Genomic DNA, 16,315 nt, shown 5'->3' with positions numbered 1-16,315 from the left:
GGACCAAAGTTATAATACCATTTCATGCTCATGAAAGGTATAATAAAGGTCCACAATAAAAAAAAAGGGAAAAGGCGAACTAAAACGGTCTTAGCGGCAGTGAAGACCCCAGCACCAACAACGAAAGCAGATAGCAACAACAGCAGCGACAGGATACAGGTCATTTCAGGCGGTACAGTCCCGACAAAAAAAACAGGTGGTACCCAGGAAGCAAGTAAGTGCACCATTTCACTACTCTAAACTTGCACATAAAAATATACATATATTACGTATGTAAATTTGTTAGCGGTTCCCCAGTACGGTAAATTGAAGTCGCTGAACTTCTAATTTACCGTAACTAAAGTCATATCTCCTCAAGAATACATATATCCCGACATATATGTACATAAATAAAAGTATATAATCCCGCGCAATATCACATTTCCCCTTCTCAAAACGGAAAAAACCGCCATAAAATATACATACGTAATACAATTTACATACATATTTACCCAATCTCAGCTTTCACTGCCCCCTCATATTCACATAAGTCACGAAATTTCTACATAGTATGTACATATATATGTGAGTTCTAGCGGTGCGCGCGAAACAAATATTTACTCATCCAGATATATACATCAGCTCATTTGTCCCGTACGGTACACGTACTTACATATGTACGCGTATATCGAACGTAGAAAAATTCACTAAGTCACGCACGTATATTAAACAAGTACATAGTTACATACCGGACACCCGTTTGTTCATTTCCCACTTGCTTCGACATACATATGTACATACTCGCATATAACCACGACACAGAAGCATAACACACGAAATTGTGTTTGCAATTATTCTCCATTTAATTAGCGGTACCCGAAAAGTACAAAAATCGTTTTTCTCTTGTCCCCTTCTTCAACTTATGCCTAGAGACTTAAAGCGCAGTTACCCAAGAACGTGTACCTAGCGTAGCGTAGAAATGCGTAGAAACACATAGTTGCAAAAACTCACCACCGTAGAATGAACGCAGGAATCAGCTGTTCTCTTTTGTATTTTTCTTTGTGTTCTGTTTTCTTTTCACATATTTTGGTAAACAACAGCGGTAGCATGATGGAAGCAGAAAGTGTGGAAATCGACGAATTATTTTNTTTTCACATATTTTGGTAAACAACAGCGGTAGCATGATGGAAGCAGAAAGTGTGGAAATCGACGAATTATTTTTAAATTTGTGTGAATTATACAGATTGTATAAAGAATACAAACACAAAAAAAGGAACAGGAGGTACGGAGTTCGCCCATTAAATCAAAATTGGGCAGCAAGCGGCTATCAGCGCCAAGTTTTTCGGCGAATGAGGTCTATGGATGCAGAACAAGTGTTTTTACATACACGAATGCCCCCGCCTGTATTTGACCTACTGCTAAACCTAGTCGGCAACTCCTTACGGAAACCAAAACAGCGGATAGATTCTGAAGAAAGACTTTCTTTGGTTTTGCTGTAAGTACGTTATAATTTGTCAATACATATACATATAAAATACACAGTAGTTGGCTATTTCATCTTTAGATATTTGTCACAAGGAGTATCAATTCAGAGCATCGCTTGGAGTTACAAGTTAGGCAAAACAACAGTGCGCAATATTGTATTAGAAATATGTGAAATAATCTGGCAGTTGCTTTCTCCAATTTGCGTGAGCGAACCAACAGAATCGCAGTACAAAGATATTGCTAAGGAGTTCCTTGAGTTATGGAATATTCCTAACTGCGTTGGTGCAATTGATGGCAAGCACATTGCCATTAAATGTCCTGCTAATTCAAGTTCGCTCTTCCGTCGTTCAAAATTTTGATGAAAGTTTGTATAATTTTTTTTTAAGTTTTGCAAAAAGTTTGAAAATTTCATTTATATGGTTTTGTTAAAATATGAACAGTATTTTCGTGAAAAATTATCGAAAAATTAAAAACATTGCGAATATTGTAAAACAATCATTGTACGAAAAAATATTTTGACTATGTGTGTAATTATATATGTATATGCATACATATGTAGGTATGTAGAGCTTTAATAAGTTATATTACACTGATAAATTTATGAATTTCAACATTTCACTTAATATTACTTCCAAAATTACTTGTACAAGTGCNTTGTCTAAATCTGAAACTTTCCCGAAAATGTCCGTATGTATTTGTCTTTAATGCTGCATTAAAACAAAACAAAAATTTTAAACTTCATAACATAACTTTTGCATTTGTAAAAACCGCCTCCCTAATTTTTATAAAAATCTTACAATGTCCGCCATTTCGTTTTAAATAAGTATTAAGAAGTGCAGTTAAACTCATCTTCTTCAGAATAGAATCTAGTGTATTGTGTACAAATTTTAAATCAATCGAATCATAAACGTCTGTGCTATAGCGAGTTTAAATGAATATTTCGCTAAAATTGGCCGCTGTGAAAAATCAAGTTTTGTGGCTTTTTCGGCAGAGAGGCAATTTCTATTTCGCGGATTGCGCGACCTTCTATGCATAGATCTTGGACTGAGCCTAGTAGCAGCGCTCGGCTCTCTTATTTACGAACAAATGGCCAAGCAAGATCGTTAACACGTTATTGTTCGCCAGCAGGGTGTCGAGATTGTTTAAATAAAAAGCGCAAATTCAGAAAAAAAATCGCCAAAAATCGCCATTTTTTTAAATAAAATTCATGAAATGGATTTAACAAATCTTTTATTTAAAAAATTAGATCTTGTTATAATATAGTTTTTAAAACCAAAAACGAATATAATACCTTCAGAGGGTAATAATAAATAACACAAATCACTTATATAATAGTGATGTACAAACAATTTTCTTTAAAAATACGCATAGAGCTAGGTGATACAAATAAAATAAAACCCCATAATAAGGCGAGATCAGCTATTTCCACAAATTTTTGAAAATCACCTGTGGTGTCTGAATTTACATTTCTGTTGTCATATATTGAGCTATTCAAACTTGATAACAGAAACTATTAGCAGCAGAAACTATTAGCCTTCATATGACACTTTATTCGAACTATGGAATTAAGGTTTTCCAACCTCTTGCTATTTCGAATAGAATTCATTTACGTTATTCATTCATTCATTTACTTATATTTCCAAACATTTTACTGCCTGTTGCGGTTTTCACTCCGTAAGCTATTATCAAAAATTCTTTAGAGTCGGATGGAATGGTTCTGAGAAAAGTTATTCCATGGGAAAGTTAAAAGATTTAAATATTCAGTTTCTGCTGCTTTTCTTTCCTTCAAACTGAAACTCGCCCTCTTGCGATTCCCACACTTTTATGGTGACAAAATCAAAGCTTTTTTAAAAGTATTTAATTGAGTAGGTAATTGTTTGAAAAGTTCTTCGATTAGGGTGACTAAACATTTTTAACAGTCTTTTAATATGCTTATTAAGTTTATCACGCAGTTCATTAGCCTTTTCTGTAAAATTTTTAGTGGAAAACAAAGTTTTGTATATTTTTATAATTGGAAAAAATTTATTTGATGGGAAAAAATCGCCAACGGCGATTTCCTAAATTTTTACGCGCAAATATCTAAAAAAAATCGCCAAATTGGCGCGAAATCGCCAAATCTGGACACTCTGTTCGCCAGTATGAATTAGAACATACTATTTTTTTTAATATGTATAATCAATTTAAACTTTGTTGATTTATTAATAAAAAAAATTAAATTGGGCGGCATTTCATGATTCTCAATTAGTTTTAATAGACTACAAATATAGTTAGAAATCTATAAACAAAGAGGTGAATAGCATAGCCTTTGGCAATATACATTGTATAAAATGGGTTAATACACGTACACGGCTATTGCTTACCCTTTCGGTTTTAAATTTTTACCCCGCAACAAGCACCTGCTTGCCCGCGCTGTTGCACGCGAGCTGTTCTGCCGCCCATCCCTAGGCTAAACTAATATCCACGCACGCCACCAATTTACTGTCAAAAATTTCTCATGCACACCCTACAAGAATTGTGTGATGGAAACTAACACATTCTCATTTATTTTACTAACACATTTGCAAATTTTGCGTCGGTTAAAAAGAGACCACTAAATAAGGCCATAAGTCGGAGGAATACGAAGGATGCCATGTACACAAATGTTTACATCACGTTTTGCATATTGCTCTTAAAAAGTTGATAGAAGTACTTGATTGAGATCTCCATGACCAGTGAGTATCACATGATCAATCAAATGACTATCACTGTTCTTGTAGGGCATACAACTTGTATGGGACCAACCAAAATTGAATGGCGTGCGTATGAAGCTAACTAAATTTCCAATTTTGTTCTGCGTGACATTTTGATTTGATGTTTCGCGCAATGAAATCAAATGCAAACGCACGCAAGCCAATTTCGGGGAAGCAAAAAAAACAAGTTCGTCAGCGTACGTACCAAAACGCAAGCCGCGAATATTAGGTTGGCCTGCAAGCTAATAATAATAGATTGGCGATAACGCAATTTGTTAGTGTTTGGCCGAGCTTCTCCTCAGATTTGTGCCGTGCGCCTTGATGTTGTCACACAAAAAGGAGGGACCTACAGTTTTACGCCGACTGCGAGGGCTATTGTATTATAAGCACGGTTGCCATTTCCAATTTATTTTTCGGACCAAAAAATTGACCAAATGGTAAAAAATTTACCAATTTTTATTACATCGTGAAATTGAGTGGAATTTATTCCTCTTTGTCAAGAAAATTTGCCAATTCAATTTTTATAGCGTTTTTTTCTTATATTGCATCCAAAGTGCATTACAATTGAATATTATTAACATTATATTATTTAAAGTTTTAAATTATAATTTGTTTCTTAATTTCGAGTTAATTAATGCTAAATCAAAAAATTTGCTGTTTTTCATGGCATACATTTATTCGGAGGTTCGCCATTGCCTGCTGAGGGGCGACCGCTATTAGAAAATCTTGTTTGTTTAAAATTTTTTGATGTGAGTCGGAAACTGGGCATGAACCCAGGCCCTGCGAAATGGTAGCGCGCACTGCTAAACACTACACCACAATGGCTGCAAGCTAAGAGTAGTACAAATTTCTACAAGTTTCTGCAGTACGAAACAAACTAAATGTTTATCGGAGTAGCTTGGTGCAGGCACACTCCGTTTACTAATATTTTGTATTTGTTCTGACTTATTAAATTAAATAAAGCTTCTGTAGCTCCGTCACAGCCTGCAGTTCAAAATGAAGGCATTGGACTGATCTTTTTTGTAACTTGTTGGTCACCAAAATACTAACATCTTTCATTACGTGGGAGTTCCAACTCCACCTCCTATTAAGGGATATACCAAATTATTTGCTCCCGTCAGAGTATAGCGAATGACTAAAATTATTACAGTAACACGAACGTAACGCCAACTATTTTCTTTACATAATTGCCTAATCGGCAAAAGTTTTTTATTTTAGAATTTTACGTGTTTAAATAAGTATTTGATACGGCTTTTATTTGATAACTATTTCAAAAAAAGTATTTTATTTTAATGTTTGGCCATAGCGAGAATTTGCCTTAATTTTAAATAAAATCTCATAATATTTTCGGAAAAAGTTTGAAACATTTAACTAACCGTCCATAATGCTTTTGATCTGAGTTCATTTTAAATAACTATATATGTATGTGTGTGTATGTAACTACCTTTTTTTGCTCTCTTTCAATCAACTTTTTTCTTTCATTCTTAGTATGAACTCCGTTTGGAAGCGTCGCTCAATAGCAAAACTAACTACACCACCGTAATAATCAATGTACGTGATGTCAACGACAATCCACCGTCATTCGATCGCCAAACATATCGCACACAAATCACTGAAGAGGATGATCGTAATCTTCCTAAGCGGATATTACAGGTTTGTCCATATAAATCAAGATCAACAATAAAATTTAATTTGGAAATGGTGATGAAGAATTCTGTACCCGTATGCCTACATATCTGTGTTAGGTATACATACATACACTGAGGGAAATAATGCATAGTAAAAATGAATACTTTATATTTGATTATCATTTAAAAATGTTCGTATTTAAAAATAATATTTTCATACAAAATTTATTACGCACGTATTTGACTGTTCACATCTGAATAGATGGGCATAGCCAGGTAGGGGCAGGGGGTGCTCGAGCCCCCCGCTGCCCGCCCCCCCCCTAACTTTAAAATTTTCCTTATATATATATAAAATAGTACCCTGAAATGCCAGCTTAATAGGGTCGAGCACCCCGCCCCCTCCCCCCCTAAAATTTCATTCTGGCTACGCCGATGTCTGAGTATGTATATGAGTGTACATACGCACCCCAAGCATGCAAAGCGCCGCTCTGAGAGCGGTGACAACACTCACATTCATACATAGTACATGTTTATCCGTACAAATCGCGTGCTGTGGTGTTGATGGATATTCAACATTTGAAAGCAAATTTATATGCCTGGGTGTAGCTGAGTGCGCAAAGATGCATGCCACAATTTGTTGATATCCAAAGATGGGAAGGGTTCGAATCACAGTATAGACAGTAACCAACCTTTTTGGGTTGTTGTTGTAGTAGTCGTTGTTGTTGTAGTTATATTCACTCCTGAGGAAGGCACGGGGTTGTGTGCTGCTATTTAATGGCCTTCCTCAGACTTTTTCTTAGATTTCAGGGTTGTGTGCTGCATTATTATGAGATAAATAAATTTAAGCATTTGACAAATCGTGATTTTATTAAAAGAAAACTATAAATGGTGTTGAAAAACCAAACAAACGCTCGTGCGATAGCTCTATTTTTGTATGTTGTTAAAATTTATACATGGCGTATTGATGGTAATACAAGCAATGTTTCTTTTGTGGATTTTATGTTATTTGAGAATTTAGACAACGTGCGAGCTGCCAACTGACAACTAACGTACGCTTTTTGTTCTTTTCCCCATTTTGAGTTTGACTCTTTATTACCGCCAACAACTTTATGTGTATACATATTTACAAGCTGTCAAAATTTTGCGTAGTCCCACGAGCTAGGTAAAAACTATGGCATTCGTATTCACAACGAGAAATCTCAAAATTTTTGTTTGGTCTTTCCAAATTTTCTCTTTTTTATCAGTTGGCAAAGGCCCTCAGTGGCAGCGCTCCGAGCGTTGAGATAGTAATTTCATGTCAATTAGTAGAAAAGTTCCATGTTGAAAAAACTTTTTATTATGGCGAGAAAATTTTACATTTCTGCTGTGCCAATTCGTAACTTTTTACTGCTGGAAATTTTTGACAGTTGCTCTGGTGCAAAAGAAGTTGAGCAATTAAAATCAGAAATTATACAAAAAAGACTTGTCTTTACTGACTTTTATTTTTCTAGAACTGAAAGTTATGCATTTATTAGACGCCTTATGCTGGATTTCCACTAGGCATTCAATGGCAAAAATGACAAATGACAAAGTCGGGCATTAAAAAATAATCGTGTCATGACATTAAAAACATAGTCATTAAGTTAATTTCCACATGGCATTTTTTTAATTGGCATACATTTTTTGTCATTTCAATGCCTAGTGGAAATTCGGCATTAGTAATAAAATTAGAACAAAAAAATTCTTCAAAACCGTCAGGCCGGGTTGAAAATTTTCATTCACCTCATAGTTAACAAAAATTTAAAATTCGTAGTACTTTTCTACCAATTCGGAAATGTCGTTTGCTCAAAAAAGGTTATGAAATGCGTTTTATTTAAATCGTTTAGAAAATGAGTCATTTATGTATACCATTTTATGTGGAATTATTCAATAAATTTCGTTTTACACTATACTTTTTGAAACTATTTGAAGTTAATTATCTTGGTCGCTTGTTTTTGATTTGGTAGGTTGGTACGCAAAGTAAGATTTTGGTCGGATAGTTGAATTCAATTTTTAAATTTTCAATTATAAAAATATATATTTGAAACATCATTTTGCATATAAATATTTGCCATTGTACCTTTTAAACATTTACCAATCCTGCCTTTAAAAATGAGAAACCTAATTAGTTTGGCCACTGATGGAGCCAATGTTATGGCTGGAGACTTGGGCGGGCTGAAAACATTATTGAGTGCAGAAACCGATTTCTTTTATATAAAGTGCACATGCCACTCCCTTTACCTTTGCTCAAGCTACGCTTGTAAAAAATTGCCGAAAAGCATTGAGACACTGTGCCGCAACATATTTATATAGTTTATTTTCCCACAGTCCAAAGAGGATACATGAACTGAAGGAATTTCAAGACTACTGTTCGGTAAAACCCCACAAAATCTTGGGCATATCTCAACACGATGGCTTTCACTAGAGAGCGTTGTGTTAAGAATAGTTGAGCAATAGGATACTTTGAAACTTTATTTTATTTCCGGCTTTTACGAAGTAAACGGTATGCGTTCTGCAGACCTGGCCGAAGGAATGTGTGGCATTACCAAATGCTATTTTTGATGTGTATACATCTTTGGTTTCGGTAGGGGTAAAATTTGCGAACCTGTAACGCATATCCCAGCACAAAATTTCGAAGGGCTTAGCATGTGTATCCTTACTAATATTATATGTAAATCCGAAAGTGAGTTTGTTTGTTTGATACGCTTTCACGCTTTAACTACTCAACCGATCATCATGAAATAACTGCTGTCATTTAGCTGTCATTTAGCCCAACTTAAAATATAGGATACATTTAATCTCGATTAGACAAGGGGGCGTGGCACCTCCCATACAAACGGAATATGTCATACTGCATTGCTCAGAAAATTTTTGTGATAGATTCCTGGAACTTGGTAGGGAGATATATAAAATCATTACCTACCCATGGATGAGAGCTGCCACTTTTTAAAAAAATCAAATTCAACTGTAGTTTAGGAGTTGTTTATTTGAAAATTATATTAAAAAAAATGGATGTCAAGAGGATTAAAAAAGCTGTAGTTTGAATATATTTTGAAAAGGGTTGCCACCTGTTTGAAAAGTTAAATTTAAATTGATTATACGCAAGCTATCCTAAGAATTAAAATATGGTTGTCTAACGAAATATTGTTAAGAAACCTTTAGTTTAAAAGTTTTGAATAATATTGAAGTCTTTCGCAAGGGTTGCCACCTTTTTAGAAATTAAATTCAATTATTCCAAATTAAATATTACAGTAAAAGGCGCGTAATGGTTCTGGCGGTTGATTTATCGGTGGTGGTTTGAGATTTACCCCTGCACAACTGAGCCCTGGTGTCTCGGAATGAAGCTTTAACGCATAGTAATACTGGTAAATCACATCCCTTGGGCCAATTGTAACACACAAGAGTTCGATATACTCATTGGTGCAACAGGTCGATATAATCTGACATCCACGGCACCTTTTCTAACTTGGCGATTATTCGTAATGACTCCAGCGCCACTTGGCAGCCTTTTGTGCAATAGTATTGCCAATACATATTTTGAATATATGCCAAAGTGGATCATAAATAAGATTAGTATAATAAGATTAGTAATAATTTAACTCCGGCGCCAACTTGCTGGTGAAATTGTGAAATTACACTCAAAAGTACACAAAAAAATTCGTTAAAATCGGTCCGGGAATTTAGAAGGATTTCACCCACCATTTTTCTCCATGACTAAAAGATTGATTTCATATATTGCCATACCAAGTTCCCGTATTCTATCATGAACACTTCCAGAGATATACAGTAAGGACACATCGGTTTGTATAAGAGGTGCCACGCCCCCTTTATATATCAAAATTTTTTCAGCCTATAACCATCCTTGGGACGTCTGAAGCAGGTGTCCGAAATTTCAAAGTAATCGGTTCGGCCGAAATTCGAAATTATTTTGAATGTGAGTGTCAGACGAAAGAGGTTTAAGAAGGTTGCCAACTGTTAAAAAGGTTAAATTCAAACTATTCAATAATTTAAATGAATTATTACAATATGGGTTGGTAATGATTTTTTAATGGGCTTCATTTCAAAACTACATGTGTTTAAAATCTCAAATTGAGTTCAGGGAATAAGTTAATTGAAAAAGTATGACAAGTGAGAAGTTTAAGAAAGTTTTTGTTTGAAAATATTTTGAAGATGGTTAAACAAATATTAAACCTCCTGTTTTTAATTGAGTTTTCTTGAAATAAATTTTACTCAATGTAGCACGTAGAAATTTCATACACTCGGGGAAGCGGGTGAGGGCGATCTAGTTTCAGCATAAAATTTTTATTTTCATTAGAAGCACCCTGTGTTTGCTTGCTATTGTAAATGGTTGCATACATTTAGTCACATGCATAGTAAGAGGAAATGCGCTACAATTGATTATTACTTCCGATTATTTAAACTCCGCACATGCATGCGGCTTTGAACCTATGTATGTACATAAATATGTATGGACTCATTTGTTGCAACCGGGCATGAATCACGTAACTTTGAAACGATAGTCGTTCAAACGATACTGACAAAACGATGTTGTCAAAACACTGATTTATGCATTTGTGTTGCTTTTACGCGTTACGTGAAGCAAAACTGGAATCGAGTTGACGATATCGCACAAACGATCAAACAATTGATTTTTATGAAGCAAGACAATCTCGACACGATATCGTTCAGACGATTGTCGTCATACGTGATTCATGCCCTGGTTTTGATATTCGTAGATGGTTCTAGGCATAGGTTTAGTAGTCTATTTTGATAAAAAAGCAAGGCGAAATTTGAACAAAATACTGAAATCATTTTAACTGGGACCGTTGATAACTGATGAACATAAGTACATGAATATATGTATGTATAATATGCATATGTATGGATGATATATTAGCTCTGATCCAATACTTTTCGTGTAAAATCCAGGAAAAAGGTCAAACAGCAAAATACTCTCTGAAGTGAGAGTAAAAAGTGAGTAACAGCAAAACGTACGGAACAAAAAAGCATCGGGTAAAATCCTGCAACTCCAATCCCTACACAACTCTCCCAAAAAATCGCTCTCATTTAATGAACCACAGATTATATTCCGAAAAGAAAAAATTTATTTTTCAAGAATATATACAAATAGAAATGCTCAAACTATTTATAAGCTCAAAAACAATAACTGATGCGGTGTTTTCAAGATATTTTAACGCCCTTGAGTCACAAGTATATACAAGTATCATATTTTATCAATCATACCGATAATTTCATGTATTAAAAGAATTAAAAATGAAAATGAATAAAAAAATCAATCAGTAAAATGAATAAAATTAAGTGAAATTAATGTTTCATTTCTAACCTAACCTACATTTGTATGTATGTATCTGAATCGCCTAATAATAGCTGTACATATAAAAAGATTATCCTACTTTTCGAACTTAACTCCCTAATCTGTCATTAGAAAAAGAGATTAGCCATGTAAAATTATAGTTAAAAATATCTTAGATTAAACCGATAACTTTTTGGTGTCCAACCTAGTTTTAACGATTGTACTTGCGAAGAAGAGGAGGAATGTCAAATGTTGAAGTAAATGGTAAAGTAATAAATAAATAAAATAAAGAAAATAGGTTTGTAAAGGTATTTTTAATAAAATATTCAGTTAAAACATATTTAAATGGCATATGTGGTGCAGAAAAAAGTGACCACGGTGGCACAGAGAAGTTTAACTTTTCCTCGAGTTGTGTGAATAACAAGCACAACCAATTTGACAGCTAACGAGCTTTGATTGAGATTATATTTATATGTAAACGTACTTTTATGCTTTGCCGTTCGCATATGTTTACACACATGGGCGTAGCCAGAACGAAATTTAGGGGAGGGGGAGGGGGGCCCATACAAAAAAAAAATCAAAACCAATAACTTACTTACTAAAAAATTGTTTATTATAGCTTAAAATTATTGTAACCATTTGTTGTACAAAAAACAAATAAACAGAAGTTCACAAAAGTTGATATAAAACTATTCGTCGATTTAAGTTGTTAACTTTTTACTGAGCATGTTTATTCTACGAGGAGGAAGCATCGAAAGCCTAAACCCGTCAGTGTGAGTCTTTAACCCAAACTAAACTTCCTACCGTCATGTACGGTTCCCCTCCCGGTACCACCGTCAAGGTATATTCTCTTCTTCTTCTTCTTATTTGGCGCTGTAACCGCCAATGTGATTTTGACCAACTGACGCCAATTGGAAATGCCAAGTGAAGCCAGAATACTTTCAGAGGTGGGGCGTCGGTGTCCATTCGAACAACATGGTCAAGCCAGTTGGGCCGCTGTATTTTAATTCGCCATATACCAGCACGGGCATTATGAGTGACTTATAGTGTGGTTTTCGTACGTCGAGAGAGGACATTACTCCTGAATTGCCTACTCAGTCCAAAGCAGTACTTGTTGGCAAGAGCGATTCTGCGTTGGATTTCCATGCTGACATTATTATCGGTGTGAACGCTGGTTCCCAAGTAAACGAAATTCTCCACTTCATACAACAATTGTAACTGTAAAAAGTGACGTGAGGGCCAAGGCTCGAATGTGCTTATTGTTTTTTTAATGACAGGAGATACTTCGTCTTGTCCTCGTTTACCACCAGACCCATTCGCTTTGCTTCCTTGTCCAACTTGAAAAAGCCAGGACAGACTTCGCGGTTTTTCTTACCGATGATGTCAGTGTCACCGGCATAAGCCCGCAATTGCACGCTCTTGTAGTAAATTGTTCCTGAGCAGTTCAGTTCTGCAGATCTTATTATCTTCTCCAACATCAGATTAAAGAAGTCACATGAAAGAGAGTCGTCATGTCTGAAATCCCGTCTGGCGGCGAACGGCAACAGAGTAGAGCGGGTGGTATTGCTAAACGTCATTTTTCACAGCCGTATGAGTTTTGATGGGATTTAGTGCTGTCGAAAGCGGCTTTAAAGTCGACAAATAGGTGGTGAGTGCCGATCGCGGGTCTTTCCAAGATTTGGCGTATTGTGAATACCTGGTCTATGGTAGTCAATACATTCGATAAGACCTTGCAAGCTATGCTTAGAAGGCTGATCCCGCGGTAGTTGGCACGCATGGCGGGGTCGCCTTTTTTGTGGATTGGGCAGAGCGCACTTGAATTCCAGTCGTCGGGCATGCACATTGTTACCTCCTTGTCATCGTAATTAAAAAGCTCAGCTGACAGGCCCTCAGCTCAAGCAGCCTTGGCACTTTTCGTCATAGTCAGGCGCTGGGATATCGACTCCATCGTCATCGACTGGGACCTCGGGTTCGTCTTCTCCACTTCTTTCAGAGCTTCTGCCATTCAAAAGCGTCGAAAAGTATTCCCTCCATAATCTATGTACGTTCTGAGCATCGGTCACTAGGTCGCCATAGTTCTTCCTACAAGAGTCTTGAAACCTTCCGTAAGTCGCTCAACTCTCTGCTAAAAATTTCGGGTATTTTTTCTGTCGGCCAGCATTTCAAGCATTTTCTCACACTCCTCATCGTACCAGTAATGAGCGGGAAATGTGGTTCCACTGATCGCGCAAGTCGGTTTGTTGAAGAGTGCTCTCTCACAGCAGGTGTGAGGGTCGAGCGCCGAATCCATTGGCCGTTTGTTTTGGTTGCCGATTTTCGACGCTGAACTTTCCTCGGATTATTAGGGGCCCTTTTTTTTGCTGCTTCGAGGTTGGGTCGAATATTGGATGCATCAATATAGTAGTGCGAGTCGAAGTTTGGCCCTCGGAGTGTACGTATGTACATCTAAAACATGGAAGCATGCTTTCCGTCTATCACAACATCCTCGATTTGGTTTCCCGTTTTTCGATGTGGAGACATCCATGTAGGTTGAAGGATCTTTTTATGCTAGAACCTAGTAATACATACTGCCAAGTTTCGGGCCCCGGCGAAGTCGATCACCCTCAGCTAATATGTACGCTCTAAGCTAAGAGAGCCTTGGATGCCTCGCCCCTCTCTTCCATCGGGAAATTGGCACATATGAATGAGATGTTGAAGAATCTCGCTTTGATGCGGATTGTGGCTAGACTTTAGTCCACTCGAGTGAACGCCGGTCTCTCTCCCACCACAAATCCAACACCGAATTGTACTCCTTTACGTGGCAACTATAGTAGACGTCGCAAGGCTCCAGGCTTACCTTCCTCGCCCCGTCCATCGCATTTCGTGGATGGCGGTGATGTCAGCCTTTATTTTCCCTAGGACATCAACCAGCCGGGCGGAGGCACTATCCCGATTAAGGGTTCGGATATTCCAAGTGCATACCCTAAAATCATAGTCCTTCCTATGTTTGCCGTGATCGTCATCAAAAGAAGGGGGTATCATCCGAGGCATGTGTTTTTTTTTTATTGGGCAGGGTTTTAACGTGGCGGGACCCAAACCCAGCGCACGCGGGCCACTCCCAGTTATGTGGCAGTCAAAATCTTTGCAGTACTGGGAAATGTACAAAACATAGTGGTCAAAAGCGAATATCTCAACTAAACCCTGATGTATTTTTTAAATTCATTCTACATACCTGTATAGTAAACCATATAGCCGGACCAGACGTTATTCAAAATAAAAAATGTAAAAATATAAACTTTTTTCCGTATACTCTGTAATATTCCTCCGCAATTTTGTAAGGTAAACTAATAATTTATAATCATTGCTTTGCAGCGAAATATCTTCTCTTAAATTATATACATAGGTATGTATAAATATGAGGACGTATTAAACGTTTGGGTATGCAGATTTTTTATGCTGGTATATTCATTTATGCTAAATATATGTATTATTTGATTTTGTTTTGTCACACTTAAGAAGTAAACGTCTTGGCTGTTCACCCAACCGGTCTATAGTTTTATCAATAATCTCAGATTGGTTCTGTGATACAAAACTTTCGTTGTACGCTTAGAAAAGACACATACCTAAAGACAAAGTAATAAACAATTGAACTATTTTTGCTCATTGTCGACTGCAGCCAGGCTTTTACCCTTTTTAAATGGAAGTGCCCCCCTGTCCGTACCTGGCTGCGCCCATGTTTACACATAAAATTTCATGAGTACCTAGTACTCACGCCTTTTTTATTTCTATCTGTATACTTGCCATACTTATGTATATGCACAATAGAGCCGATAGCCATGGCAGCTAATGCTCTTTCCTTTATATTAGCCAATTAATTAATTAGTTTGTTAATAAATAATAATAATAATAATAATATGTATATGCAACTATCAAAGCACATTATCTCTTAATTTTGAGTAACTTTATTAAAAAAGATGCGATCAGTAACAATATTAATATTGATTTTAGAAATGAAAACAATCATATTAAAATATCTGACTTTTTGTTGGAATGAAAGCTGGGATGTATATGAAAAGTAATGTCAATTGTTCTGAAATTCTTGAAATTAAAACCTATATATTAAAGTTTTACATAGAGTTTTTGGACCAAATAATTTTAAGATATGAGTTCAAGCGTAAAGATATAAAACTTTTACAAATATGTAATAACATCAACTAAGGTAGTTTCTAAAGAAGATTTACCGATTTTACCTCTTTTGTTAAAGTTTCCTCATCTCATCGTTTGCGCTCCTGACCACGCAGTGGAATTTTCTGAGGCAAAGTGAGCTTGATATTTATTTCCAGCGATCTGCTGGATATTGATGTTTTGCGAAAAAGTTTATTCTATTAAAAATGGAATTTTGGTTTTAATATAATTTCATTACCACATAGCTCTGCGGCTGCGCACATTTTTAACGCTTTCTTTGATAAAAACTAAACTAAGAAATAAACTTAAGATTGACAGTATCAATAGCATAATTTTATGCAAGGAACTTGTAAAAAAATGACCCGCACTATATGTGGTCAACTGCTAAAGATTCGCATGTGTAATTAATCGATTTAAACTTACTTTTAAGAAATTAAACTTATTGGTACATAACATGTACAACATGTCAGCATTGAAATCCAACGTATAACCCACCCTTGCCAACAAGTGCTACTTTAAACTGAGTAGGCAATTCAGAAGTAAAGTCCTCTCTCGACATATGAAAACCACGCTCTATAAGGCACTCATCATGCCCGTGCTGGTATATGGCGCAGAAGCATGGACAATGACAACATCCGATGAGGCGGCTCTTGAAGTGTTTGAGAGAAAGATTTTGCGGAAGATTTACGGGCCTTTACGCGTTGACGACGGCGAGTACCGCAGACGATGGAACGATGAGCTGTATGAGCTTTACAACGATATGGACATGGCTTGGTCATGTCGTTCGAATGGACACCGACGCTCCAGCTCCGAAAGTGTTCAACTCGGAGCCCGCTGGTGGTAGCAGAGGAAGAGGGAGGCCCCCACTGCGATGGAAAGATCAGATGGAGAAGGACTTGGCGTCAGTTGGCACAGAAGAGAAACGACTGGCGTGCTTTGCTGAACTCGGCCAAAATCGCTTAGGCGGTTACAGCGCCAAAAAAGAAGAAGAAGAAGAA

The 16,315-nt window shown here is 36.5% G+C and overlaps 1 protein-coding gene across 1 annotated transcript in view; it reads left to right on the top strand.

Annotated features, from left to right (window-relative positions):
* Positions 1-16,315, top strand: part of LOC108358255 (putative neural-cadherin 2) — a 358,474-nt gene that overhangs the window by 68,882 nt on the left and 273,277 nt on the right. The window contains exon 4 of the mRNA XM_017609477.1: positions 5,682-5,846. Coding sequence (XP_017464966.1) covers positions 5,682-5,846 — 165 coding nt within the window. The remainder of the gene's footprint in view (positions 1-5,681; positions 5,847-16,315) is intronic.

Source organism: Rhagoletis zephyria, unplaced genomic scaffold (genome assembly GCF_001687245.7).
Source record: "Rhagoletis zephyria isolate East Lansing unplaced genomic scaffold, Rhagoletis_zephyria_1.1 Rzeph_scaffold_00227, whole genome shotgun sequence".
Classification (NCBI taxonomy): Eukaryota; Metazoa; Arthropoda; class Insecta; order Diptera; family Tephritidae; genus Rhagoletis; species Rhagoletis zephyria.
The sequence above is the reverse complement of the archived record's forward strand: the minus strand, read 5'-3'. Positions and strand labels throughout refer to the sequence as shown.